Source organism: Corylus avellana, chromosome 8, assembly GCF_965113065.1.
Source record: "Corylus avellana chromosome 8, dhCorAvel1.hap1.2, whole genome shotgun sequence".
Taxonomy (NCBI): domain Eukaryota; kingdom Viridiplantae; phylum Streptophyta; class Magnoliopsida; order Fagales; family Betulaceae; genus Corylus; species Corylus avellana.
In genome coordinates this window covers 17444840-17470311 of record NC_142497.1, presented here as the reverse complement: position 1 = coordinate 17470311, position 25472 = coordinate 17444840, and the positions used below count along the sequence as shown (strand labels likewise).

General features: G+C 35.6%; 1 protein-coding gene across 3 annotated transcripts; it reads left to right on the top strand.

Annotated features, from left to right (window-relative positions):
- On the top strand, positions 1–24864 carry RNL (RNAligase). Of its 3 annotated transcripts, none has more exons than XM_059573725.2 (27): positions 1–237; positions 2560–2946; positions 3309–3359; positions 3630–3712; positions 4321–4420; positions 4760–4838; positions 6345–6468; positions 6873–6979; positions 10230–10358; positions 11661–11725; positions 11858–12022; positions 12309–12469; positions 12651–12682; positions 13644–13810; positions 14748–14827; positions 15418–15483; positions 15601–15890; positions 17684–17791; positions 19112–19209; positions 20598–20658; positions 21187–21263; positions 21370–21441; positions 21593–21669; positions 22220–22300; positions 23290–23392; positions 23526–23684; positions 24337–24864. In XM_059573725.2, the coding sequence occupies exons 2-27, from the start codon at positions 2611–2613 to the stop codon at positions 24727–24729; spliced, it is 3264 nt and encodes a 1087-aa protein (XP_059429708.2). In that variant the 5' UTR covers positions 1–237; positions 2560–2610; the 3' UTR covers positions 24730–24864. The 3 variants fall into 3 exon arrangements, with proteins under 3 accessions (XP_059429708.2, XP_059429707.2, XP_088375054.1); XM_059573724.2 differs by lacking the exon at positions 1–237 and adding an exon at positions 1288–1764; XM_088518928.1 differs by lacking the exons at positions 1–237; positions 2560–2946; positions 3630–3712.
- The last annotated feature ends 608 nt before the right edge of the window (positions 24865–25472 follow it).

Here is a 25472-nt window from a genome sequence, read left to right as displayed (position 1 = left end):
TTATTCGTAGTACATGCACAATTTCGATTGCACTGTTGCTCGCCAAAATCCCACCAATGAAACTCTTGTCTTCGCTGTGAACATCTTTAGACGCGTGGTCTGACGGCGACGCCGTTTTGGGAGTTGGCGGAGGCGGCAAAGAGGGATGGACGGTGGCCCTCTCTCTCTCTCAATTTCTAATATCACCGACTCATAGAGATTGAATTCGAAGTGCTAGAATTTCCATTAAAGAAAGGCGTAAGTATTCTCTACGAATTTTGATGGGTTGATCTGTCCAAATCCAAATATCGCGGTATTGAGCGATATTGGTAATTTACTGGACATATTGATCAAAGAGACTAGTGTTTTTTTTTTTTTTAATTTTTTTTTTTTTTTTAATTTTTTTAATTTTTTTGATTTTTTTAATTTTTAATTTTTTTATTCCGGTAAAGTCGTGCACTGCACTATAATTGGGCATTTTGTTTATTTATTTATTTTACAAACGTTTTTTTTTTAATCAGCGCAGTTGTGTGAGACTTTGATTTCGAAAGAAAGTAATTTTTATAAGTTACAACGTGTAATATATATATATATATATATATATATATATATATATGAGGGATGATGAGCATAAAGGTTTTTTGAAAATTATAGCCGAAGCTACAAGATTACAAGTCATAGATACATACATAACAATTTGACATTCAAGACCTATCTATGACATCAACATTTGCTAATCCATGACTAATCTTTGGTTGTAACAACAGATCTGTTCTAGACAGACTCAACTCAATGCATAAGTAACTCATATTTTTTTGACACTGAGAGCAGAAAACCCAATGCTGAAACTCATCTTTCTTAATCTAAAAGCCAGGAAATTAGCCTGTACAATCCTTATTCAAACAAGTTACAAAGAAACTGCAAAAACAAATTAAAATACAAAAAAAAACACAAAATCAGCAGACAACAGCATCAGTGGAAGCGAAGCAACATCTGCGCATGTTTCGCACGTGTAGGAGAGTGAAGCTCCCACGTCAGCATGTGTTGGCCTTGCACTGGTGCGTGGTGGCAGTGTTGTGACGAGGAGGGCTGCAATAGGTGGCGAAGAGGCTGGACAAGGTGGGGGAAAGACGCGTCGTTGGCTTTGCAAGCCCGAAAGGAACAGATCTAACTGATCTGTTCTAGCTTTTAGATTAGACCGGATCTAAAACCCACAAGTCAACCAAAACAAATGAAAATGCGATGACCGAATGAGGTGGCGAGCCAACAAGGTGGAGGGACTGGCGTGATTGAAAGTTGAAACCGGTGATGGGACCAAAAACTAGGAGCCCACGAAGAGCTAGGCAACAGTGTCTCGAAAAGTAACTTTTGACTTTGCCACAAGTCAAAACGGTGCGTAGCATGCAGGACACTGGCCAGGTCCGTTTGTGACCGTTTCTCCGTGAACTGTAACTAGAGGAGCGACACGTAGCAGCTCTGAATAGCGCCGTGTGTTCTCCAATCTCCGTATTCAGTATTCACGCTCTCATTCTCGCCATCTCCCCCTCTGGGGCTCCTTGTATATACACATTGTTGCGAGTCTAGGCAAGCATTTGAATGTCGGCACCGCAGAGGATTCTATTCTCTCTCGCACTCACCCTTCCTTCTCGCTCTCAATCTTCCTCCACCTTCAAATCCAGAACCTTCCTCTTCATTCGCTCTCCTCCGACGTACATAACCCTAGCTCGCTCTCTCGCTTTTACCTCCTCCTTTTCTCTTTCTCGCCCAATCATGCCTTACAACCAGGTATCGACTCTACCTCATCATCACTGCTGACATAAGTTTATATCTATATTTCTTGTCATTGTTATGCGCAATAATTTTTGTTATTGCGATTGTATTGGAAGGTTAGCTAACGTTGGTTGATTTTTCGAAATCGCTGATGTTTGGATAAAATGCAGAGTGGTGCTTTTGAGTTCGTTGAGCTATTGGTTCTGTTTTCCGAAAATTTTGTAATCTGTTGATGTTTCTTCTTGTTTGTTGGATTGTATACTTTCGGTCAATTCACTATGTTTTTTTGTTGTATTTCGGATTATTGATGATTTTTCTTGATTTATTTCTTTAATATACGTGTTTCGTCGTTGGTGAATGGTTAACTGTTGTTTGATATGAAAAACAATGGATGCTTGATTGCTCGTTGTTGTATTTGATAAGTATAATAGTTTACTGAACATTTCGGGAATATATGGATGATTGCTCGTTGTTGTAGTCTGATGCTCATTTTGGTGAAGATTTGATTGTCTGTCTAATTGATTAAGCAGTTGCCAGATTGTTTTATTATTCTGAAGGGAAGAACTAATATTTATTGATTGAATAATCTTATTGTAATTTGAATTATTTTTTTGATAAGTAAAGAGTGTAAAAATTCTGTACCTTAATGTAGTTTGATTTATGATTCAGTATATGCAAAATGACATTATTAATCGAGTTAAGAGCCTTAGTGGCTTATCATGATGTGCTTAAGAAAACAATCGTGTCTTTAGAGTTGAATTTATTGGCTTAATTGACTAATATAGAGAGATTTTGCTTTTTAATTTGCAGCAAAGGGGTAAACATAGAGATCAAAGGTGGAAAGAGAAGCCAGAAACTGACATGTCTTCAGATACAGGCAGTGCGTCAGCAACTGTTGCTGAAGCTGTCATTAGTAGAATCAGTGGGCTGAGTATTGCTGAAAGCAGTGGGCTAGCCAAGTCATACGGAACAGTGAGTGGATCCACAGCAGTGGAAGTTGAAAATGCACCTATTGATGAAATGGTCCAGGGGAACGGGGCTGAAACAGCAGCAGCTCAGATAAGTAGTGCTGGTTTGAGTAAGTTGTTCCGGGGTAATCTGCTTGAAAATTTCACTGTGGATAACTCCACGTACTCACTTGCGCAAATAAGAGCTACGTTCTATCCAAAATTTGAAAATGAGAAGTCAGATCAAGAGGTACAATTTTATTGCAATTCTGTTATTCTAAATTGTGTCTATCAACTGTGTCTTCGCAAACCTAATGCAAAGTATGCTCTACATTTTGTGGACAATGACCCTATCTAGTGTTCAGAATGTGGTTTCCATATTATCGCTTTTTTTTTTAATTCTAAAATTCTCTTTTGATTGTTTGTGAGCACTAGTTCCCACTCTTGTGCCTATATGTCTTATGGCTTCTTGTCTAGCCAGTGCTAATATTTTGTAGAACTGTGTTCTTTCTTTTGCTTGTGGGTGATGACATTATCTGTTTGATTACAAATTACATCTCATTTTTTAATTTGGCAGTGTTACTTATTGATTATCTGTTTCAACATGTACAGGTTAGGACAAGGATGATAGAGATGGTATCTAAAGGCTTAGCTACCTTGGAGGTAAGGGTTTTGCAAGCACTTTTTTCTTGAAAACATTGGAGTTTCCACCGCTGTTGGCTTCATTTTATATCTGTTCTTTTCCTGTGTTGTGAGTACCGACTTAAAATAGATATTCTTCTTGTTTATTTCTACTTGAGTTTATAGTATATTCCAGTAATTGATAACCTGATTGTTATACAAGGTTTTTTTTTTTTTTTTTTTTTTTTTTTTTTTTTTTTTAAATATATATATACATCGGGTTGATTTATTAAATAATGATGCCTTTTGCAGGTTTCACTTAAACACTCTGGGTCTCTTTTTATGTATGCCGGTCATGAGGGTGGAGCATATGCGAAAAACAGCTTTGGGAATATGTATGCTTAGGACACTTATTTTTATTTTTTATTCTTGTTCCATCTCAAAAAAATAAAAATAAAAACCTTGATCCATCAATATTAGTTGTTCTATGCAAGGCACATGCAATGCACCTGACGCAACCCATTCTATGCTTTTATTATCATTGGCAGATTCTTCTGATTTAATGTCTTCATCCAAAGGGCATGCCATCTCTGTTGCATTAAAAATAAACTGACATTGGTCTATGTGATATTTCCATGTATGAGTATCACCATCAGTTGGAAGTTATACTTACAATTATGTGATAATGCAGCATGATGTGGAACCACTCTGGTGTTAAATTCTCTTATAGATAAAGATGTGCTAGAAATTTCATGGTGCTCAATCTTTTTTCTTTATACGTCACTGGATTTTTTTTTGCTCTATAGTTTTTGTGGGCTGCGTCTGGGGTTCCTCCTGTTTTTTGGGTTTTTGCGGGTGTTTTTTCTTTTTCCTGCTTTGTTGTTTTTTTTGTATACTTCTTGTATGCTTAGGGGCACCTTATGCTTTTTATGATATTCTCTTATTACCCTGGAAAAAAAATGTTTTCGCTCTATAGTTGCTGAACAGGATGTATCTGTTGCAGATACACTGCTGTAGGTGTTTTTGTTCTTGGACGGATGTTTCGTGAAGCATGGGGAACTCAAGCAGCAAAAAAGCAAGCAGAGTTCAATGATTTTCTTGAGGTAGTGTTCACCTAAATTTTTTTGTATGAGTCAGAAATACAACAAAATTGTCATTCTTGCTTTCTGCATTTTCCCGTTAATCTAGGGATGCTTAATGATAAATCTGTGTCTGTCTGTCTGTTTGTCTATCTATCTGTTTGTCTTTCTTGCTGAATTTAAGTTCTCAACCGATCCACATAATGTCTGTGTTATGTTCAATTGGTAGCTAGCAGGACATTATGGTTATTATACTAAGCCTTGTCTTTTCTTTCTTTAAAATTTAAAATTATGTTTGTTTAGTTGTTTTTCTTTTTTGGTCCCAAGTTGCTGAGAAACTGAGGTTGTTATTCATTTTTTCAGAGGAGCCGCATGTCTATATCGATGGAACTGGTAACTGCTGTTCTTGGAGACCACGGACAGCGTCCCCAAGAAGATTATGGTAACAGTGTTGTTTCCACTATTTGCTTCTTATACAAAAAAGTGTTGTTTCCACTTTGTTCAACTAACAAATTTTTGTTTTAGCTATAACATTCACAAATATTAGGCATATTCAAATTCTAATACATGACTTTTCTTAGCTTTAGACTTGGAGACAAAGTTCATTCTTTATTACGAGAATCACTACTTAAAGTTGTCCAAATATCTTGAACCGTCAGATTTAGTGTGTGGTTCTAATTAAGGAATTGGGCCTTTGGCTGCTGTTATGCTTAAGACTTCAGTCAGGTCTGTAGATTGTCTAGGAGAGTATGTTGGGCATTTGGTTGAACATCATTGGTATGATTGTTAACACTCACAATTTATTTACATATAGTATGAAATTTGCTTTATAATTCAGATAATACATCAGTAATTTTGTCAGCCACATGCGTTAGATACTGTTTCAATGAAGGCTGGGCTGTTTGCATAAGTTTCACTTAGGAATTCAAAACATAGAGTTTTTTTAAAGGCTTAGCTTCTTTCTTCTTGAGATAAAATATTCTGCATGAGGGAAGCCAAAACATGGTTCATATTTATAGAACTGTCTGATCACCTTCTACTTCCTTGTAGTATGAATGTTTACTTTCTTTTTTATTTTATACTCTTTAACGGTATTGATTCATTCTGTAAACATAGCATTATCTAGTGTGACATGAGTAATTTTCATTATTGAAGTTTTGACATGTTTGATTCAATGTTTCTAATTTATAAATAATTTCCTTTTTCTTTTTGGTGATAACTCTTGTAATCTTTCTATTTTGACAAGTAAAAAAGTTCATTAAAAGCGCGAGGGGTGCAACTCAAGTATACATGAAGTATATAAGAGAAAAACACCCAAAACTCTTGTAATCTTTCTTGTGTCACTATTGCAATATTGGCAGTTAGGATTAATTGATGACTATAGCAACTTTTTTTTGTGTCATTTCCTTAATATTGGTTATTTAGTGGGTTTCCCTTGTAGTGATAGGGTCAAGAAGAATTTGAGAAGATACAAATAAAATGTAAGAAAGATACCTAGAAGTAGGAGCGAGCCGCATAATCTTGGAACTTACCTTCAGTTTAGAGGTGCTCCTTTCTTTGATTTTCTTTGGGATTGGATATCTTTGTTGCAGATTGTAAGTTTGGGCTGTTTTGGTTGGTTGCTGGGGCTGATTGTTTTATGGAATTCTCACAGCCTCTTTGACTTTTTCTTTTAAATGAATGAGGAATATTTGGGTTCATGCTTTTTGTTTGACATGTTGATATGTATTTGAACTTCTTCTAAGGATTTAACTGATGCTCTGCAGATGGAACTATTCCTATTTTGATGTAGTTATGTTACTTCATGCCTATGCTTCCTTAAGATGTCGTTCTTTTGCTCCTTCCTTAGCTTTTTCTTTTTTCCCTCAACATCAACGTGGGTTTTTTTATTATTGTCATCATGAAACTGTTTAACTTGTGTGTGTGTGTGTGTTTTTTTTTTGTGCAGTGGTAGTAACAGCAGTCACAGAATTGGGCAATGGAAAGCCAAAGTTTTACTCTACTCCTGAAATAATTGCTTTTTGTAGAAAATGGCGCCTACCAACAAATCATGTGTGGTTGTTCACAACAAGGTAATGATCTATGATCCCTATTACTTGCATAGCTTGAAGAGTTGGTTTGAATTATCATGTGCGCTCAAAGCATGGCTCTTATGGTCCTTTAATCAAGCTGATAATTCTGCTGGAGTTAAGGTTTTCTTTTTCATGTGCCATAATTAGTGTATGATTTATTTGATCATGATTAATGGTTTTAAATATTGACAGGCATTGAGAATTCTCTAATTAAGTTAGTGTGGGGCAGTTTCTGTTTTTTTTTTTGGGGGGAATTTATGTTCAGTTTTCTTTACTCATTTCAAAAGCGATGGAAGTTTCATCTTCATCTTTGCCATGAGAATTATCAAGTGGAAATTTTTAGGCAGAAATAGTAAAATCATTGCTATATTGCTTCTGATTGATATTTATTTTTGTAATCGAAGGAAATCAGCGACTTCATTTTTTGCTACCTATGATGCCCTTTGTGAAGAAGGAACTGCGACAACTGTATGTAAGGCTCTAGATGAAGTTGCAGATATATCTGTCTCAGGTAGTGTTTTTAAGTACGATGTGCTTCTACTTAGCTTGGAATTTTGTGGGGCCTTATTTGGTTGTTTCTAATTCAAAATTGTTATCTTAAACAAACATTTTTTATTTATATAAAACTTATATTGGAAACCGTTTTGACTTCATGCCTGTTGGGAATGATCACCCTCCCCTTCTCTTATTTTTCTCAACCACTGAGCCAAAAGCAAGAAATAATATGTGCTGACTTAAGGGAAAAAAAAAAAAGAAAGTACAAAAATTCTCTTGAAACATAAATGAAAACATGGATGGTGTAAAATACAAATCAATACAATCTACTGTTCTTGAAACCACCTTAGATCCAATACAAATTGTTGCTTGGCTGAGATGTATCAAGATTCAATGTTCCTCCAGCAAACCTACACACATGTTTATTTCTGCTCAACAGAACGCCTTTTAGTCTATCCTTTCATGCAGAACTTAAGTGTTGCTTATCATCTATGAGAGGAGGAATGGGGAAATTGAGATGGTTTATTGTTGAATCCAAGTCTTTTTAGTTTGCTGTTGAGGGAGGGGGTTTCTGTTTTATGGATCTATTAAAGAAGCAGGGGAGTTTTTTTGTTCAGTCTTCTTGGGTAAAGTTGGTGTGATTTGGTTGTTGGCCACCATGGATGCTCTACCTCAAGTGGAGGGGTTGAAGGAGTTTGTGAAGTCTTCTAGGGTTGGAAATAAAGCCTTCATTGCCCAAAACTGTCAAACAAACATGGTTGTTTCTTGGCAATTGCAAAGTATGGAGGTGGTGGTTGGAGAGGACTTGTTGTCATACTGGAAGGAAAAGGTGGTAGGGGTTGGAGAGGTTTTCCTCTCGAGTTGCAACAGTTTTTAGAATCTCTCCAGTTGTCTTTCGGCGCAAATCCTCCTGGGTTATCTTAAGGTGGTTATTGGCATAGGCATGTTTCCAGTAGTGCCTGTGTTGAGATCTTGACTGAGGCTGAGGGTAAACAGTCATAAGCAGAGGCGTTGGTTGGGTCGAGGTAGATCTCGACAAAAATCATGATGCCCAGAGCTTCTTTCAATTTTTCTAGTGCTACAAAGCCAAAGGTACATAGCGTATGGGCCACTTATTAGGTTTTTTAGCGTATTGGCCACTTATCAGGTTTTTTCGGCGGGGATGAGGAATGATAAGGAGCTCATTTTGTCTCATCTCCTATATGCGGATGACAACCTGATCTTTTGTTAGGCAAACCCATGTCACCTTACTTGCATTGTATTTTCTTATGCTTTGAAGCTGTCTCAAGTTTGAAAATTAAATTGGTTAAATCAGAGTTAGTCGTTGTTGGTGTTGTAGAAGATGTTGAAGACTTGGTTTGTATCCTTGGTTGTAGGGTTTCTTCTTTGCTTATGAAGTATCTTTTTGTTGAGCGTGCATTTCAAGGCAAAGTAAAATTTTTTGACAAGTTTAAAGTGGCTTTATTTGTCCAATGTTGTAGGATCACTTTGATTAAAAGCAGCTATCTAATTTGCCACTTATTTTTTTCTCTTTTCCCCATCCCTCTTGTTATTGCTAATTGTATAGAGAAACTTCAATGGGATTTCTTGTGTGGTGGAGTTGGTGATGAATTTAAATTCCATCTAGTAAGCTAGTTAAACATTTGCGCTCCGATTTCTTCAAGTGTTTTGGGGTTAGGAACTTGCTTCTTTTTAACATTCTGTTTTTGGGGAAATGGTTACAGCGTTGTGCTACAAAGACAGAGGCTCTGTGGAGATGGATGTGGATGTTAAATATGACAACATGTGGGGAGGGTGTGTTCTAATGAGGTTATTGGGTTTTACGGGGTTGGGGTATGGAAATATATTAGGTGTGTGGAGAATTCTCTAGATTTATTAGGTTGTAGGCAGGAAATGGTGCTAAGATCAGATCTTTGGCATGATGTGTGGTGTGGGGATTAGACTTTGAAGGCAACTTTCCTGGAGTTGTTTAGTATATCTCGCTTCAAGGAGGCTTTGGTGGAAAATTATTTGCGGTTCTCTAACGACACATTACAGTGATGACCTTTACCAGATCAATGCATAATTGGGAGGTAGATTTGATTATCTTGTTCTTTAACCTTTGTTATTTTCTTAAGTTGAGCCAAGGTGGCATGGATAAGATTCGTTGGATTCCTTCCAGAAGGCTGGTTTTTGAGGTCAAATTTTTTTGTGAGAGGCTAATCCCGCTGATGGCTCTTCCTTTCCTTGGAAGAGCATTTGGAGTAATCTCAAAAGTGGCGTTCTTTGTTTGAAATGCAGCTTTAGGAAGGATCCTAACTATTGATAACTTTAGAAAGAGACTCATTATAATAGTGTTTTGTTGTTGTATATGTAAGATGAGTGGGGAAACCATTGATCATCTTTTGCTCCATTATGAAGTAGCCAGAGACATTTGGGACTCGATCTTCGTCTTTTTGGGATAGAGTGAGTCATGCCCCAATGGGTGGTGAAACTGTTGGCTTGTTGGAGAGCACAATTTGGAAGACACTGCAATTTTGAAGCTTGGAAGATGATACCTCTGTGGTAATGTGGTGTATTTGGAGTGAACACAATGCTCAAATCTCTTCACGATTGGATGGCTGCCTACAACTGTTTTCGTTTCTCTAATTTCTTAGAATTTCTTGTTTTGTGCTCTTCTTTTTCTTAATTGGGTGTCTTTCTTGTATTCTTCCTGCATACATGGGTTACTCCCCTCTACTCTTCTTAACGAGATTGGATGACTTGTCAGAAAAGAAAACATGGATGGTTCATATGCTGCACCACTACCACCTTGGTCTCTTGCCATAACTGCCTCACCATTAATGCTGCTACAGCAATGGATTGCTGCCACCACCATTCTTCTAACTTCACACCATCCTCGTCTTAAATGCTTTTGTCCAACATTACCATTGGCACAGTAAAGTGATCATGCATAATACCACAAGCTCTACCCGCATGTTTAGAGCTGGATTGCAAATGTCTGTTATAACGTCCATACCACCTCCACCAAGTTCTGCCAAACAAGGCCTTTGATATTTCTTTCAGCGTCTTTTTCCCATGTTAGGTTGTCATATTAAGTAGAGTTATTATTTTCTTTTGGTGTATCTTTTTCTGTGTCAATCTCTACTTGGAATTGATTTTTATACAAGCTTTTCTTTACCATCAAACTACTGCTGGTTAGCCGCAGTAGAAAATTTGGCTCTTTTTAAGTGAGCTATGTGTGAAAACGTTGGGTGTTAACTCAGCTTTAAGTTCTTAATATGCAGGTTCAAAAGATCATATACAGGTGCAGGGTGAAATCTTAGAGGGTCTTGTGGCTCGTATTGTAAGCCAAGAGAGCTCCAAGCATATGGAGAAAGTTTTAGAAGAATTTCCGCCTCCGCCAGCTGAGGGAGGTACACGAATTTGTTTTGTTTTGAGTTTTATATTTGGTTTGGTTACCTTAGCTAGGAATTTCTGTGGTTCCAGTTTTATTTTTCACTCTTTTGCATTGCTTGCATCTTATACTTTTTTTTTATTATTATTTTTTTTATCTGAAGTTATTTTTAGAGGGACAACCACATCCACTTGGTTTTTTTTTTTTTTAGATGGCATCTGCCCTCAAAGTGCTAGGTTGTGTTAAGACTGATAAAAGTGTGGTGTGAAATTATAATTTTAGCTTCATCAACCAATATACTAGTCAAAATATAAGGAACAGAAACAAAATCTATCAGAAAGAGATAGTAACACATCCTATGTGGAACTCTCTGAAGTTCTGTTACTTGTATATAATGAATTTTATGCAATCCAGTTTCCTCATTCTGCCTGTCTAGAAACTTTCTTGACTTATTTGAAATTATGGAGGTGGTGTGAGGAGTACTAACAACTGACGAAATAGGGAACTTATTTGTAATTGGATCTAAAGAATGGATCCAAAGGAGGAGGTTGTAGAATCTCAACATTCTCTTCTCTAAAATGTTAATGCATTTGGGAAATTTTTTAGATTTCATAAAAAGAGTACAGGAGATGCAGAACTTGTGGGAGAAAAAATAAATTCCTCACTTGATTTGTCTCTAATATAGTGTAATATCAGCTCTAATTCCATGTGTCTGATAGTTTGTAGAATTGTATCTGCGTTTAGTGCATATAGTAGTCTTTACATTTTGTTTTTCATATTTATCAAAAATAGTTACAAGTATACATTACTGTTAAATCATCAGCTATCTCAAAGGTTTAAGTTGATATAAAATGGTAAATTTAGCGCTTCAAATTAATATTTTTACACTCTTCCTCGCACATGGGCTCAAATTCTCCTTCAACAAGAATACTTGTAATACTGCCCGTGAGGTTTAACACATTTAATTGCATTGGGGGTAAGTTGCGGAGTTGGGTTCGAACTCAAACCCATGGTATGATACCAAATTAAATCACTAGTTATCCTAAAATTTTAAATTAATAGGGAAAGATGAATTTAATAATTGAAATTAATATTCTTACAATTACATCATGTCTAGATCAATGTGTACTTAGGGGTGCCTTTACACTTTTAATTATATATAAAGATCTGTTGCTTGCACTTTGTAATTCCTTTTAAGTCATTGTATAGCCGATTGCTTTTTGCCCCATGGAAGTTTACTTTCTTTACCAATGAAAATGCTAGGTGGATCAGGAATTGAGTATTGATCATTAAGTAATACCTGATTTGCTTTGTTTTTCAGCTGGCCTTGATTTGGGACCAAGCCTTAGAGAAATTTGTTCTGCAAATAGGTCAGATGAAAAGCAGGTAGCACGGAGCTACTATATATGAACTTTGGTATTCTATTGTGGCATTTGTACTTGCATTTGATTAATAAAGTCAGTGGTTAAGAATTGGTATCAAGTATACCTTTTATATTTTCTGTTAACTCAACTGCAGCAAATAAAAGCACTTCTTCAGAGTGTTGGTACCTCCTTTTGCCCCAACTATACAGACTGGTTCGTGAAGGAAGGTGGTGACGCCCATTCAAGAAATGCTGATAGATCTGTTATTTCAAAATTTTTACAATCTCATCCTGCTGATTATTCAACGACCAAATTCCAGGTCCTGCTACAATCTGCTAAAATGGTTTCTTTTGCTTGATTTTCATAGCTAAAGTAAATGTAGCTTCTTACCTTCTTACCTTGTTGTGTTGGTTTCACATATGTATATCTGTCAAGGAAAATAATGCATTGCTTGTGGACAGTACTGATAGCTTTTCACATTGCATAATGGTTTGCAAACTATGTAGCCTCTTTTGTTAAAATCACATACTGTTATAAATGCTGTTTAAGTGATTCAGACTTTTGATTTATCCTTTATTGATATTGCTATTTTTCGATTGAACCAGGAAATGATACGCTTGATGAGAGAAAAGCGGTTCCCTGCTGCCTTTAAATGTTACCATAACTTTCACAAAATTGATTCCATTTCAAGTGACAACCTTTTCTACAAAATGGTCGTTCACGTTCACAGTGACTCTGCCTTCCGGCGATACCAAAAAGAGATTAGGTCTCATTTGAACTGAATTTTCATCCTTTTTCTTCAATATAAAACTTGCCTTATGTTCCTTTTTGGAATTTTTCTAATAAAATTATTAATTATCAAAATGATAAATAATAACTGGCTTAGGCTATTCCTTATTATTTTATGTTATGCATTTGCCAAGTGATAGACATTTGATGTGTTCCAGGTACAAGCCAGAATTGTGGCCATTATATCGAGGTAAGGTCTTTCTTGCCGTACAATCATAATCTACTTCAATTCCAAACCTTATACCTGATAATTCTCGGTGCCCTGGACAATGAAGTAAGATTATTTTGTTAATACTGGTTGTGATACATATGGGCCTCTTATTCTCTGCATGCTCTTGGTGGTTGTACTATATTTTTCTGTGTAATGTATGTGTTCCTCATAGAAAAATAGAAGTAAAAATGGATCTCATGGAAAGAACCTATATAGATGTTAATAAATCTTGAACATTTTACCCACACGAGTGATGAGCAACAAAAGTTCTGCTGTATATAATAACTTTTGATTCTCATCATGGACTGAGAATTCGTATTGCGAAGTTGGAAGAATAGATAGGTATGTAGTACTTGACAACAATCGAAGACTTGTAAGGGACGTAAGCATCCAAATTTTATCAATACTATACATTCTATTTGTTTTACAGCCAATCAGCACTGGTGATTTTCAAATTGTTGAATCAGTTGATGTATGGTTTTTCCTGTTTTTATGGCATCATATGTCACGACTATGCAAACCCATATTCATAGAGACAACACAAACATCATAACTGTGCACATAGAGCTTCAGATAAGTGCCGGCAATGAGAACAGATGAGGATGTCAAATGCATCTATTGATCATATTCAATTTCTTTCTCTCTCTAGTGTCAACCTTGGTACATCAATTATTTCAATGATAATTTTAAGCAACAATGGCCTAATATAGCTTGTGTTTTGTTAGTCCCATCTAAGTTAGAGAACGAGTTTGTCTTATCTGCTGGTTAGGTATAAATCAGTATATACTTAAAGAGGCTGAGACAATGTATGGTACGATGATGTTCAAGTATCTTTTTAAATAAATGATGCTTAATTTACACAGAATGTTATTGTATCCTATCTGGTCTACTGTGAGGTGCAAATCAGTTGCTAATATAGTAATATTTCATATTTACCCAGGCTTTTTTATTGACATCAATTTATTCAAGGCAAACAAGGAGAGAGCTATCGAAATTGGTAAAATCAGTAATATGGTAGAACACAGTAGCAGTAGCGCATCGGCAAAAGATGGACTTGCTGATGAAGATGCAAATTTAATGATTAAATTGAAATTTCTTACTTATAAGGTATCTTTTCTTATACAAATCTCAATGGATATACAATCATGCTCCAGATGTTTAATGAATAAGTACGTAAAATTGTGATAGGATGGTTCTGTATCCTTCTTACCTGGAAACGTGACTCTTGTTTGGTAAATACTTAAAAGTATATGGTAGTTCATTATGCAATTAAATAATTGTGCACTTATGTTTGCTTACATTGACACAATACACAAATTTGTAATCACAAGTAGTAAAACCGTCCATAGTGTCTACCACTTTTGCCATATCCCCAACTAGGGTTACAATGAAATCCGGAAATCAATCATGGAGAGGAAAGAAATATTCTCGAATAATGCTACTCTTCACACCTATGTCACACCGGCTGATGTTGCGTGTATTAAGTGGCTATTACTCTTTTTTTTTTTTTAAGTAGCTACATGGGAAACCGCTTAAATTACACAACATCAGCCTGTGTGATGTGGTTGTGATAAATGAGTGTGAAGAGTAAAGTCCTGAAAGCATTAAATATCCCTTTTTCGAAATACTTCTATACTTTGTAGGTCTGTTTCATGAGAAGATAGGTTTCTCATATGAAAGGAAATGTTACTGATACTTTCCCTGCCTTGGAGTCTTGAGATTTACTCTCGGAGGAATCTGTAACTCTTGTCTCTCCCGAGTCTGTTTAATTTATTGACTCATGTTCTTGGGAAGTAAGTCTGAGTATAATTTCTAATTGTGGGGAAGAGATGCTGCTAGTGGAGGATCATATACTGACTAAAAAGGAGCTCCCTCTAGATACTACCGGCGCTCCAGTTGATGCCAGATCCGCTCAGTTCCAATTGTTCCTTTACAAAAGTTTTATTCTTTGTTTTAGATTAGTATTGGTTGGTGCTTCTCCAGAATTGGAGTTTTATGAGATGAGCCAATAAGTTGTACACATCATGTTTTTTTTTTTTGGCAGTTGAGAACCTTTTTAATACGTAATGGCTTGTCGATTCTTTTTAAAGAAGGTCCAGCTGCTTACAAGGCATATTACTTGAGGTAAGGTTTCTTGCGTGTTTTACTGTAAGTTGTATTTGAAATCTTAAATGAGACATTTAATGGATGAGATTAATAGATACCTTCTTCACTTGCTACCTGTTATCACACTCTGGTGATTGAAGGACCAGGGAGAAATATAAGACCAACTTAAGTTTTATATATTTTTTTAATCACTAGTTGTCATAAAAGCTTGAGCCGACAAGAAATGGTAAATTTAATTATTAAATTAATATTCTAATACTCCCTATTACGTGTGGGCGCAAACTTCTTTTCAATAAATGAGACCCAATATGTGAAATATTTAACTGAATTGAGAGATAAACTATGAAACCAGGATTCAAGCTTAAAACAAATGTTTTGATACCATGTTAATCTAGTTGTCTCACTCATCAATGGTACATAATACATTTTTCAAAATATTATGGGATACACTTGTTTGATGACATTGTTGGCTATTGTAATGGTCACATTTCTCTTAAAAGCTAAAATATTTGGCTACTATCTGAGAAGGCTCAAGTCAAAATTTATTTTAGTTGTCAAATTTTTTAATTTAGTTAACAATTTATCCTTCTTTCTTTTAAACATTATAGGCAAATGAAAACGTGGGGCACTTCAGCAGGAAAGCAGAGGGAACTCAGTAAGATGCTTGATGAATGGTAGTGCTTGAATCATTCTTCACATATCCTTACTATTTTCTAACTCTTAAATTTCTCTCAGAATTTGTTTTGATTGATTCATGGAATTGAATATTTTTCTTTTTCTTCCATATTCAGGGCTGTGTTCATACGAAGGAAGTATGGACACAAACAGCTACCGCAATCAACATTCCTTAGTGAAGCTGAGCCTTTTCTCGAACAGTATGCAAAACGGAGTCCACAGAATCAGGTTCTGATAGGATCTGCTGGTAACTTGGTAAGGGCCGAAGATTTCTTGGCCATTGTTGAGGGAGGCATGGATGAAGAAGGTGATCTTGAGAAGGAGCGGGAGTTCGCACCAGCAAGCCCCAGTCACTTGGCAAAGGATATTGTTCCCAAGAAAGAGGGGCTGATTGTATTCTTTCCAGGTAAAAGTATTTGCAAATGTTCTAATGCTTTGCCTATTTTTCTTCAATGAAGCTTTAATACTTGGATTTTAATCACTTGGTTAACCTATTCAAGAAGAGAGAGAGGATCTGAGAAGTCTTCTTGGATTTAGGATAACTTGTTTATATCTTATCAATCCATTGACGTGTGCTATACTACAGTTGAGCTGATGTGTAACATTAATCAACTTAGGTTGGTTCAGACTTGCTTTTTTGTTCTAGAAAGGACCTTATATTGAGAGAACAAATTCTGAGTGTGTGAAATCAAAATGAGCTTTGGGGATGTTATGGTCAAAAGCTAAATGCCTTAGATAAGAATGAAACTTAAATTGCAAGCTGGAGGCTTATGTGGGTGAGCTTCTAGATTTTGTTTGGATCTTCAAATCTTAGGGAGCTTAAGTTGATAAATTGATTAGGAGTTGGATGGCTATTTTACTTATCAAAAAAAAAAAAGGAGTTGGATGGCTATTTACAGAACTTCATCTATCAGTTTTGATATTATATCACGTCTTGGCCTTGTGTATGGCTTTATATTGGCAATGAATATTCTCAGGAAGAATATCTTTCTCGCCCTTTTTCAACCCTACTATTGACGCTTATAAGAACTCTAGATGATTGCATGTTTGAAGCCTATGTAGCACGTTTTTGTTCTAAAATTATATTTTAGGCCCAAACCCCTCTAGGTTTTCACCTTTCGCCAAATATGGATCTAGGATTGATGGTGTCTACCAAGTAGGTCTGCCATCCAAGTTTTAATAGGCTCTCCACTAGATGGCCTATATTACACGTCAAAACTTACAGAAAGGCGCCACATGTAATGGCTACCATGTTAGATTTCCACATCAATGAAGGTATGTGAAATCTCTCTCTCTCTCTCTCTCTCTTTTAAATGAGTAAGTTATGTGAAATCTCAATTATATTCCACTCAAATTATTATTTTTTTTTTAAAAAAAGCGAGAAAGAAAAAAGAGGGTTGTGTGGGTGGTCAGACCATCCCTAGCACAAGTTTTGGGGGTGGTCTAACGACCTTCAAAAGCCCCTTTTGGCGGTGATCGAACTAGCCTAGGGTGGTTTGGCCATCTCCAAAAACCAGTTTTGAGGGGCATGGACCACTCTTTTCTTTCAAGTTCTCTTTTTTTTGGTTCCTTCCCTTTTTTTAAAAAAAAGGTTATTGACATGACAATTTGACATGATGGCCACTACATGTGGTGCCTTTTTATTGGTTTTGACATGTAAAATTAGCCATCTGACAGACATTCCGTTAAAAATTAACTGAGAGTTGGACAGCGGACCTACTTGGTGGACGACATTAATTCTAGTCTTTATTTGGTGAAAAAAATATAAAAACTCAGCTTCCTATTTGGCGGAAGGTGAAAACTCTGGGTTTTGGATAATTTCCCTGTATTTTATATATACTTTTAAGAAGTTTATGTACTTTGTATTTTCATACAACAGAATTTGAATGTCATTTTACATGTATGTGTCGTAAAGCAATTTTTGCTCCACTTCATGCTGAAAGAAACTGCTTGTATCCTAGTTGTGTGCTCTTCTAACATCATATTCAAAACTGTTTGTGACATATTCTGCCTTTTTATAATTTGAATGTTCCGTGATGGTTCTTGGTTCAACCATCTCTTTGTATATTGTACTTGTTTTGGACTTTGAACTAGTCTGGTGCTGCACACCTATTAAGTTTTACCTCTCTCTGCCATTGGGACTACAGACATTGTTTCTATTCATTTGTCTTATATCCGCCTCTGGATTGCCATTTGCAGGAATACCTGGTTGTGCTAAGTCTGCACTTTGCAAGGAATTACTAAATGCACCTGGAGGACTCGGAGATGATCGACCCATCAATAGTCTCATGGGTGACCTTATCAAAAGTATGATACTGTCCAGAAGATGTTTTAAACTGATTCGTTTTGAATTTGAGTTTTCAATCTCCGGGATATTTTAAAACATCTCCATCATCTCCTAGTGTCTTCATATTGGCAATGCCCTCCTAATCATGGTCAATGATAAGCGGTTATATCTTTTCTTAGTATGTGAGGTCATTCTATCACTTCATTCGTCATGTTTGTTGACCAGTTTGATCAAGTTAGAGACATTGTCAAGTTTTCCTTGATACAAGTGTTACTAATGGCACATAAGTTTTGAATCTTGAATTCTTCATAATAGACATCCCTGCATACTTGCGGTTGGTTTAACATCATTGCGACAGGAAAATGGCTTTTTTCAACACCAGAAACCATTCAGAATAAAAATCTGACAATATTATGGTAACTGTGTATTGAAGTTTAATAGAGAATCAGTTGGGACAGGAGATGCATATTATAAATAGGTCATAAATTATTTTTTCATTTCAGTAAATCAATTACTTGCAAATCATATTAATTATTAGTAATCTGTTCACTATAATTGTGAAATGTTTGGATTTTATGTGAGCTATAAGTTATATCTTAGAAATCGATATGAGTAAGTGTGTTAAATAATACAACTTCCTCAATGACTAAGAGGATGTGTTGCCATATCTATCTCTATAGCCTCGTGGTGAATTCTTGAAACTTAAAAATTAGATATTAGAGCACTAGAAACCTTATTACTTCTCAATTCTGATCTTGATTTAATACTTACCAAAAAAAAAGTCTTATCTTGATTTAATATCATTGAGTTTTATTTTTAAGTGGAGGATGATATTACAATTTTAGAATTGGATATTAGGACTGTAATCCTTGCTATCACGATTAAAATAAAAGAAAATAGAAATCCAGGTCAGAGGTTTACAAACGCTATTCCAAAACAGATGGTCATGGAATAATTCATTCTAGATCTAAGCATTAAAACTTTTTATTTAATGATGCAGAAATAGATATGTTATGCATTATTCTCTGTCACTTGCTGCAGCTGTATACAAGACAATGTCTTGGTTTTTTCCATGTAAAGATACTTGAATAATTTGAATTTTTTATGAGTAATACTAGGGACCATTTTTTTATCCTCTTTTTATCCTCCTAAAGCTGATGTGGCTTTCAAAATCATCATTGAATCAAAATTCAAGTATGATTCATCTAAAATTTAATGGTGATTTTAAAAGTCACATCAATTTTAGGAGGATAAAAATATGATCCTTAGCATTATTCATTTTTTATGGGGCTCAGTTGTAACTCAAATATCTGCAAAATAATATGTTTATGTAACAACAGCAAGATATTGGCCAAAGGTTGCTGATGAGCGCAAGAGAAAACCATACTCTATAATGCTTGCAGACAAGAATGCTCCAAATATAGAAGTATGGAGACAGGTAAATTTCCTCTTTGTCTACGTCTATATCATGATTCACTGAGAAACCTTGTGCACTGCTTTGCTAAATAGACAAAAGATATGTACCCAGATCATGATCCTTCTCTTGATAGTAGTTACACTTGTGCTAGGAACAGTATGATATTACTTTTTATGGATGCTAGAGAAATCAAAATCCATTCTTAATGGGGTGAGGAACATTAGGATGCATTGAAGTTTTGATGAGTCTAACCTTTAGGTTTGAATGAGATTACAGAAAAAATTTGGCAATGTTCTAGCTAAGTTTTGAGAAAGGGTGGCGAATATACCAGCATTAATGCACCGGATCCCATTAGAACTACAGAGTAAAGCATGCTTGGGCGAGAGTAATACTAGGATAGGTGACCTCCTGGGAAGTACTTTTGTTGCACCTCTCGTTTTATTTATCAAAAAAAGTTTTTAGAAATATCTATGGACAGAGTTCCTTTAAGCAAACAGTAGAATTCAAAGGCTATCTCTCAAGTGAGTGCATGAGTGCGAAAGTGATGGTTCCACAGGCTCTGATTACATGTTTAAAGAACACTGAAATGGATTTCCTCTTTTGACGGTAAAAAGAAATGTTGATCAAAATATATTGGTTATAATGATTCAGGGCATGTGATTCTAATGATTCAGGGCATGTGATTCTAATAAAAATCTAATGGAATAAACTCTCTTAAATTTGTTTAGGAATGTTCTACTCGGTTGATTGAAATGTAATAGATCATGCTGATGTTTGTTTCACCTGATCTTCTCAAAGGCACCTAGTAGATAATTTGCACAGATTCAGTGAACGGTCAATTACATTTTTTATTTTTTTGTTTTTCCTTAATGCATGGACATTATTTACAATCCAGTATACATTTATTAGATTGTGGGCTCATCATGTTCTAGTGCCAACAAATTTTATTTAGTTATTGAAGTTTCATCACTGGATTCTTGTAGGATTGATTGCTAGTAAGATCCATGTTTAACAAAGTCTACCAAATTCTTTGGTAGATGGAACTGCTTGTTTTATGTAGAGTAAGCAATAATGTTTATACCTATGGGGTATGCATGCCTGTACCATAAATTTGCTGCATGATAACTTTGGAAATATGTGATCTGACATGGAACGAAATTAGTTATGCTTATGCGAGAAGTTTAGATATTATAGAGGTATTCAACCTAATTCTGCTGCTTTTCTCTCCCCTTTTGCTTCTTTTAGTTCAGTTAATCTATTGTAAGTACATCACGGTTGCATGCAATTACAAATCAAACTTCCTGATTTCCCTCTATAGACTTTGTATGTCTTTTTGCCCCTGATAAAGGGGAAAGAAAAGACTGTCTGTTCTCTTCTCAACTTTGTTGACATCATGGTTACTTGTGCAGATTGAAGACATGTGCCGCAGCACCAGAGCCTCTGCAGTTCCAGTTGTACCTGATTCTGAAGGTTATATCCCCTGTTACTCATGAAGCTGTTAATCTTTCTGGTGTTCTCTGTCGCTAGAAATTTATAATAGATCCTTGGTGGAATTATATTTTGGCTTTTTGATAGCTGACTCTGTACCTTTTTATCATCCTCGTTGACTAAACTCACACCAATGTGAACCTCAATCTTAACAGTTTTCTCTAAGGCGTAAAAAAGTCATCGCTGCATATTCTCATTGAATATAACACCTTGCACCTATGATCCATACTGAACGCCTAAACAGATTATGTTTTTAGTTTTTTCTTTTTACTTTTCATTAGCTTTATTTTTATTTTTTATTTTTTTTCTGAGACCTTATTTTGCAAATTGGGTCTTTAAATAGAGTTAAACTGCAGCGTAGATTACTTTGCATAGATGCTATGGAGTAAGGCCATTTATGTACTTCCTCTGTCTTTGAGAAAGAGTGATCTAACCTGCTTAGTTGATTTATCAAAAATATTAATTGTATTGCTAATTTAGAATCCAATCTGGTCTCTCATATATATGCAGGAACTGATTCAAATCCATTTTCTCTTGATGCATTAGCTGTTTTCATGTTTCGTGTGCTTCAACGAGTCAATCATCCGGTATCCTTTCAGTTCTGATTCTTCTACTATTGTAGTTAGGCGCCTTACTTATCCAAAATAAGATTACCATCTACCTTGTATTTTGTTTATTACTTTGAATCTGCAGGGAAATCTTGACAAGGCATCTCCAAATGCTGGCTATGTGCTGCTAATGTTTTATCACCTTTATGAGGGAAAGGCATGATTAGCATCCGCCTCTTTCTTTCTCTCTCTATTCCACCCTTCCCCCAAACCCCACACCCCCCCCCCCCCAACATAATGTTTCATGTTTCAAGGCATGTTCTTATTTCTGATACATTTTCTGAGGTACTTCTGTTGACATCCTATAGAGTCGCAAAGAATTTGAGGGTGAACTGGTTGAGCGATTTGGCTCACTTGTGAAGATGCCATTGCTGAAATCTGAGAGGTACTTGGCAAGTTTTCTCCTTAAATAGTTGGCTTCGAACTAAAACCAATGCTGAGGAAATAAAAATGAGAATGCAACACCCCCCCTCCCCAACAAAAAATCCTCTAGCTGGACCCTTGATACTGGCAGTGATGCCTTACTGCTGTGGCTAGTAACACTATAGTTCAGTGAGGTTGATTTTAATTTTCCAATGTGGACACCCACTCCACAATAAAGTTATGCCCCTTTTTCATCTTCAATAAATTGTGTATGGATGATTCCTCTCACTGGTACTAAACTATTAATATTTTTTACCTTTAAAGTAATAACTCTGAAATTTAATCTAATTCCTATGCCGAGTCTGCTTCCTTTTTTCCCCCACCAAAATTGAAGCTTGAGGTTTACACAGATCTGCCCCTTCTCTTACAAGTATTTCTTTTACCTACTACCCTAATAGGGAGATTTTTTTTGTGTTTTTGTGTTTTTTTTTTTTTGGGGGGCTATTACAACCTGAGATTTAAATTACTTTTGATGGATGATTCCTCTCAATTGTGCTTTTGTGCATATGCAGGAGTCCCCTACCCGATCCTGTGACGTCTATTTTGGAGGAGGGAGTAAATCTATACCAGCTTCACACTACCCGACATGGAAGGTGCATGAATTACATTACCATCATATTATGGATATGGGTTGATACTCATATAAATACAATTTTATATCAGTAATCTGTGCAGAGAAATTGAAGCCATATTCTGACAACATTTAAAAGCCATGTATCCTCATTTACCGAATTGTGCACTCTATCAAGTGTCTAGAATCTTTTAACAGTAAATAAATTTAATTGAAAAAAATGTGTGCGAGAAATGGAATAAGATCCTCTCCATTTCAAATGAAATGGATAATATCTAGTTAGCGTTTTTGAAAGGGGTAAAATTGTCATTTTAATTTTTTGGACATTTTTACCCCTCTAAAATACACTAACTGGATACTCTCCATTTCAAATGCTGCATTGTTTGGTTACAAGAAAGCTTTGCACTTCTTTCTAATTTGTTTGGACTGCATTATCTCTAAATCTTTATCAGACGTGTTAATAAGTTCATGCTCAAAATTTGGCAAAAAAAAAAAAAAAAAAGAACAAAACAAAGAGAGAAGATTGGCATGGAAAACTGTGAATCATCTAACTTTGGCACTATTGACTGGAAAAAATCAGCTGAGCTGAAAGGGTTGAGTTGCCAAGTCAAGTCTGCTTTCTTTAGAACAGTCTTTGCTTCAACCTTTTGTATGTTTCCTATTGAGGAAATGTGAAACAGAGGAAATGGAGTTATGTGAATTGACTTGTAGAGAAATACGATTGCACTGTTCTCTTTTGAGGTCCTTAAATAAACACAAAAACTAGAATGATAGTTATAATGAGATTGCGCTATTCTTGTTGCTTATGAGATGCTTTTTATTTAGGCTGCATCTGCTATTTGCTTTTGTTTTCTTCTCTGCTTCGCTTGACGTATATCAAATAAAGATTTTATATCTCTTCATTTTTCTTCTCCCCCGGTTAAGATCTTTTTGTTTTTATCTGCCATTTACTCCCAAGGGATATTTTCTGATTTGGTCTCCTATTATTGACTACTGCCATTCACTATTTAGATTGGAGTCTACGAAGGGATCCTATGCAAAGGAGTGGTCCAAATGGGAAAAACAATTGCGGGAGGTTTTAATCGGCAATGCTGAGTATCTTAACTCTATACAGGTCATTTTGTTTTTTTATAACTTAATATATTCAGCTCAGTTTAATGCCAATGGCTTTTTCTGGATCAACTTGAGCAAAAAATTATTTTCATAAATCGCTAAAAGAAACCTATTTATGATCTCAATGACCCCAGGTTCCTTTTGAGTTTGCTGTCAAGCAAGTGTTGGAACAACTAAAAAAGATTGCTAGCGGTGATTATATGACGCCAGATACTGAGAAGAGGAAGTTTGGAACCATTGTTTTTGCTGCTGTTGATCTGCCTGTTACAGAAATCCAAAGCCACCTTAATAATGTATGTAAAAGATCTGTCTTCTCATCTGTTTTTTTTGAGTCTATTTACTTGAGATAACAAACCAAAACTGAATAAGCTCATTAATTTTATTCAATTTGTTTATTAAGTGCTGAACTCCGTTAGTAAACCTTGCCCGAGGGCCTTCAACAGATCTGTGTGGCCTAGCTAGCTAGCTTTACGGGTTTACTTGTGGGCTTGCCTGGCTGTCTAGTGTCTTGGCTATCAGCATGTTGATATTGCATGATTCTTTACAAAAATATAGAGCTTGGCCTTAGGAGAAAGATCTTGGTTTTAACATCCTCTGAATGAAGCAATGTTTGACTTTCTGATACAAGGGTTTTCAAGAGTCAGGTCAAAAGTCTGCCTTCTAGGGCCAGGATCCGTTGTCTTGGAAAAATAAAAACTAAAACAAAAATTGACTGGGCTTCAGCTTTTGAGAACCTTGCATTAATTGAATTTCCTTTTTTTTTTTCGCCTGAGATGCCATTCTCCTGTTGAGGTGGTGTCTATTTTGTTTTGTTATTGTTGGTTGTCATCGGTATTACATCTTTTATTTTTCCATTTATGGATAGTCTTCATAATGTACATATCCAGGGATGATGGATATTTTATTTTCTCCCCATATTTGACTCTTTCTTATTTTCCCAAGCAGTTGGCTGAAAAAAATCCAGAGGTTAAGGCTTTCCTGAAGGACAAGGATATGATGAAAACCCTTAATAAGGCTCATGTGACTCTTGCACACAAGAGAAGTCATGGTGTTACAGCTGTAGCTAACTATGGCATCTTCCTTCATGAAAAAGTTCCAGTGGATTTGACTGCTCTGCTCTTCTCTGATCAATCGGCTGCATTTGCAGCTTGCCTCGGTTCTGTAAATGGCGAAAAAATTGTTTCCAAAAACCAGTGGCCTCATGTTACCATATGGACTGGAGAGGGAGTAGCAGCCAAGGAAGCCAACACTTTGCCACAGTTGCTTTCGGAGGGGAAGGCAACTCTCATTCAATTAAACCCACCCATCACCATATTCGGCACAATGGAATTTCACTGAGTCCTTTTTTCTTCGTCCAATTGCTTGCTGCAATATGTTCAATACACGATGGTACAGAAATTGAGAATAATTTTTGAAAGTTGATCAGTTTTTGGTGCGTACTAGGTAGAGTGAATGAGAGAGTTTTGGTAGATTTGTATTTATCAAAAAAAAAAAAAAATGGTAGATTTGTGATTTTTCTCCTTAGAAATTTTGTATATAAAGGCATGTAAGATAGAAGAGACCTATGATTGAATTCTTCATTGACTAGAGTCTTATGAGTTTCACTCAATGAGAAGTACAGACAACCTTTTATGACCAACCTTTTCCAGCACAAACTATTCAATGAAAGGTGTTTTTTTTTGTTTTTTTGTTTTTTTTTTTGCAAATAATGGAAGGTTTTCAAACCTAGGACTTTTAGGAATCAATTTTAGAGTGATTGAACTTATTAACATTGACATGGAGATAATTTATTTAATGGTTTAAATTTTATTTTATTGTATCTAAAAGTATATATGGTATTAACTTTTATTTTATTTTATTGCTATTATATTTGTAAAATCTAATATAAATCAAAATTAAAAAATAGAAAGGATCTTAATCCCGTGTTCCCGTGTAAGGAATTTAAAGTGCAAGTGGAAGTAATGCTAATAAATATGGAGTACTAGATGGACAATGATCCTCTTCATTTCATTTGAAATGAAAACTATTTATTTTACGGTCAAGATTTTATTTTGTTTTATTTAACAGTGTATATAATATTA

What these genes read in the sequence shown, in the direction of transcription:
- RNL (XM_059573724.2), top strand. Translation starts at nt 1,576, where the DNA reads ATGTCGGCACCGCAGAGGATTCTATTCTCTCTCGCACTCACCCTTCCT. An exon ending in ATTGTGGCCATTATATCGAG is followed by an intron (nt 12,683 to 13,643) that starts GTAAGGTCTTTC and finishes ATATTTACCCAG; the next exon opens with GCTTTTTTATTGACATCAAT. An exon ending in AGTATCTTAACTCTATACAG is followed by an intron (nt 23,393 to 23,525) that starts GTCATTTTGTTT and finishes CAATGACCCCAG; the next exon opens with GTTCCTTTTGAGTTTGCTGT.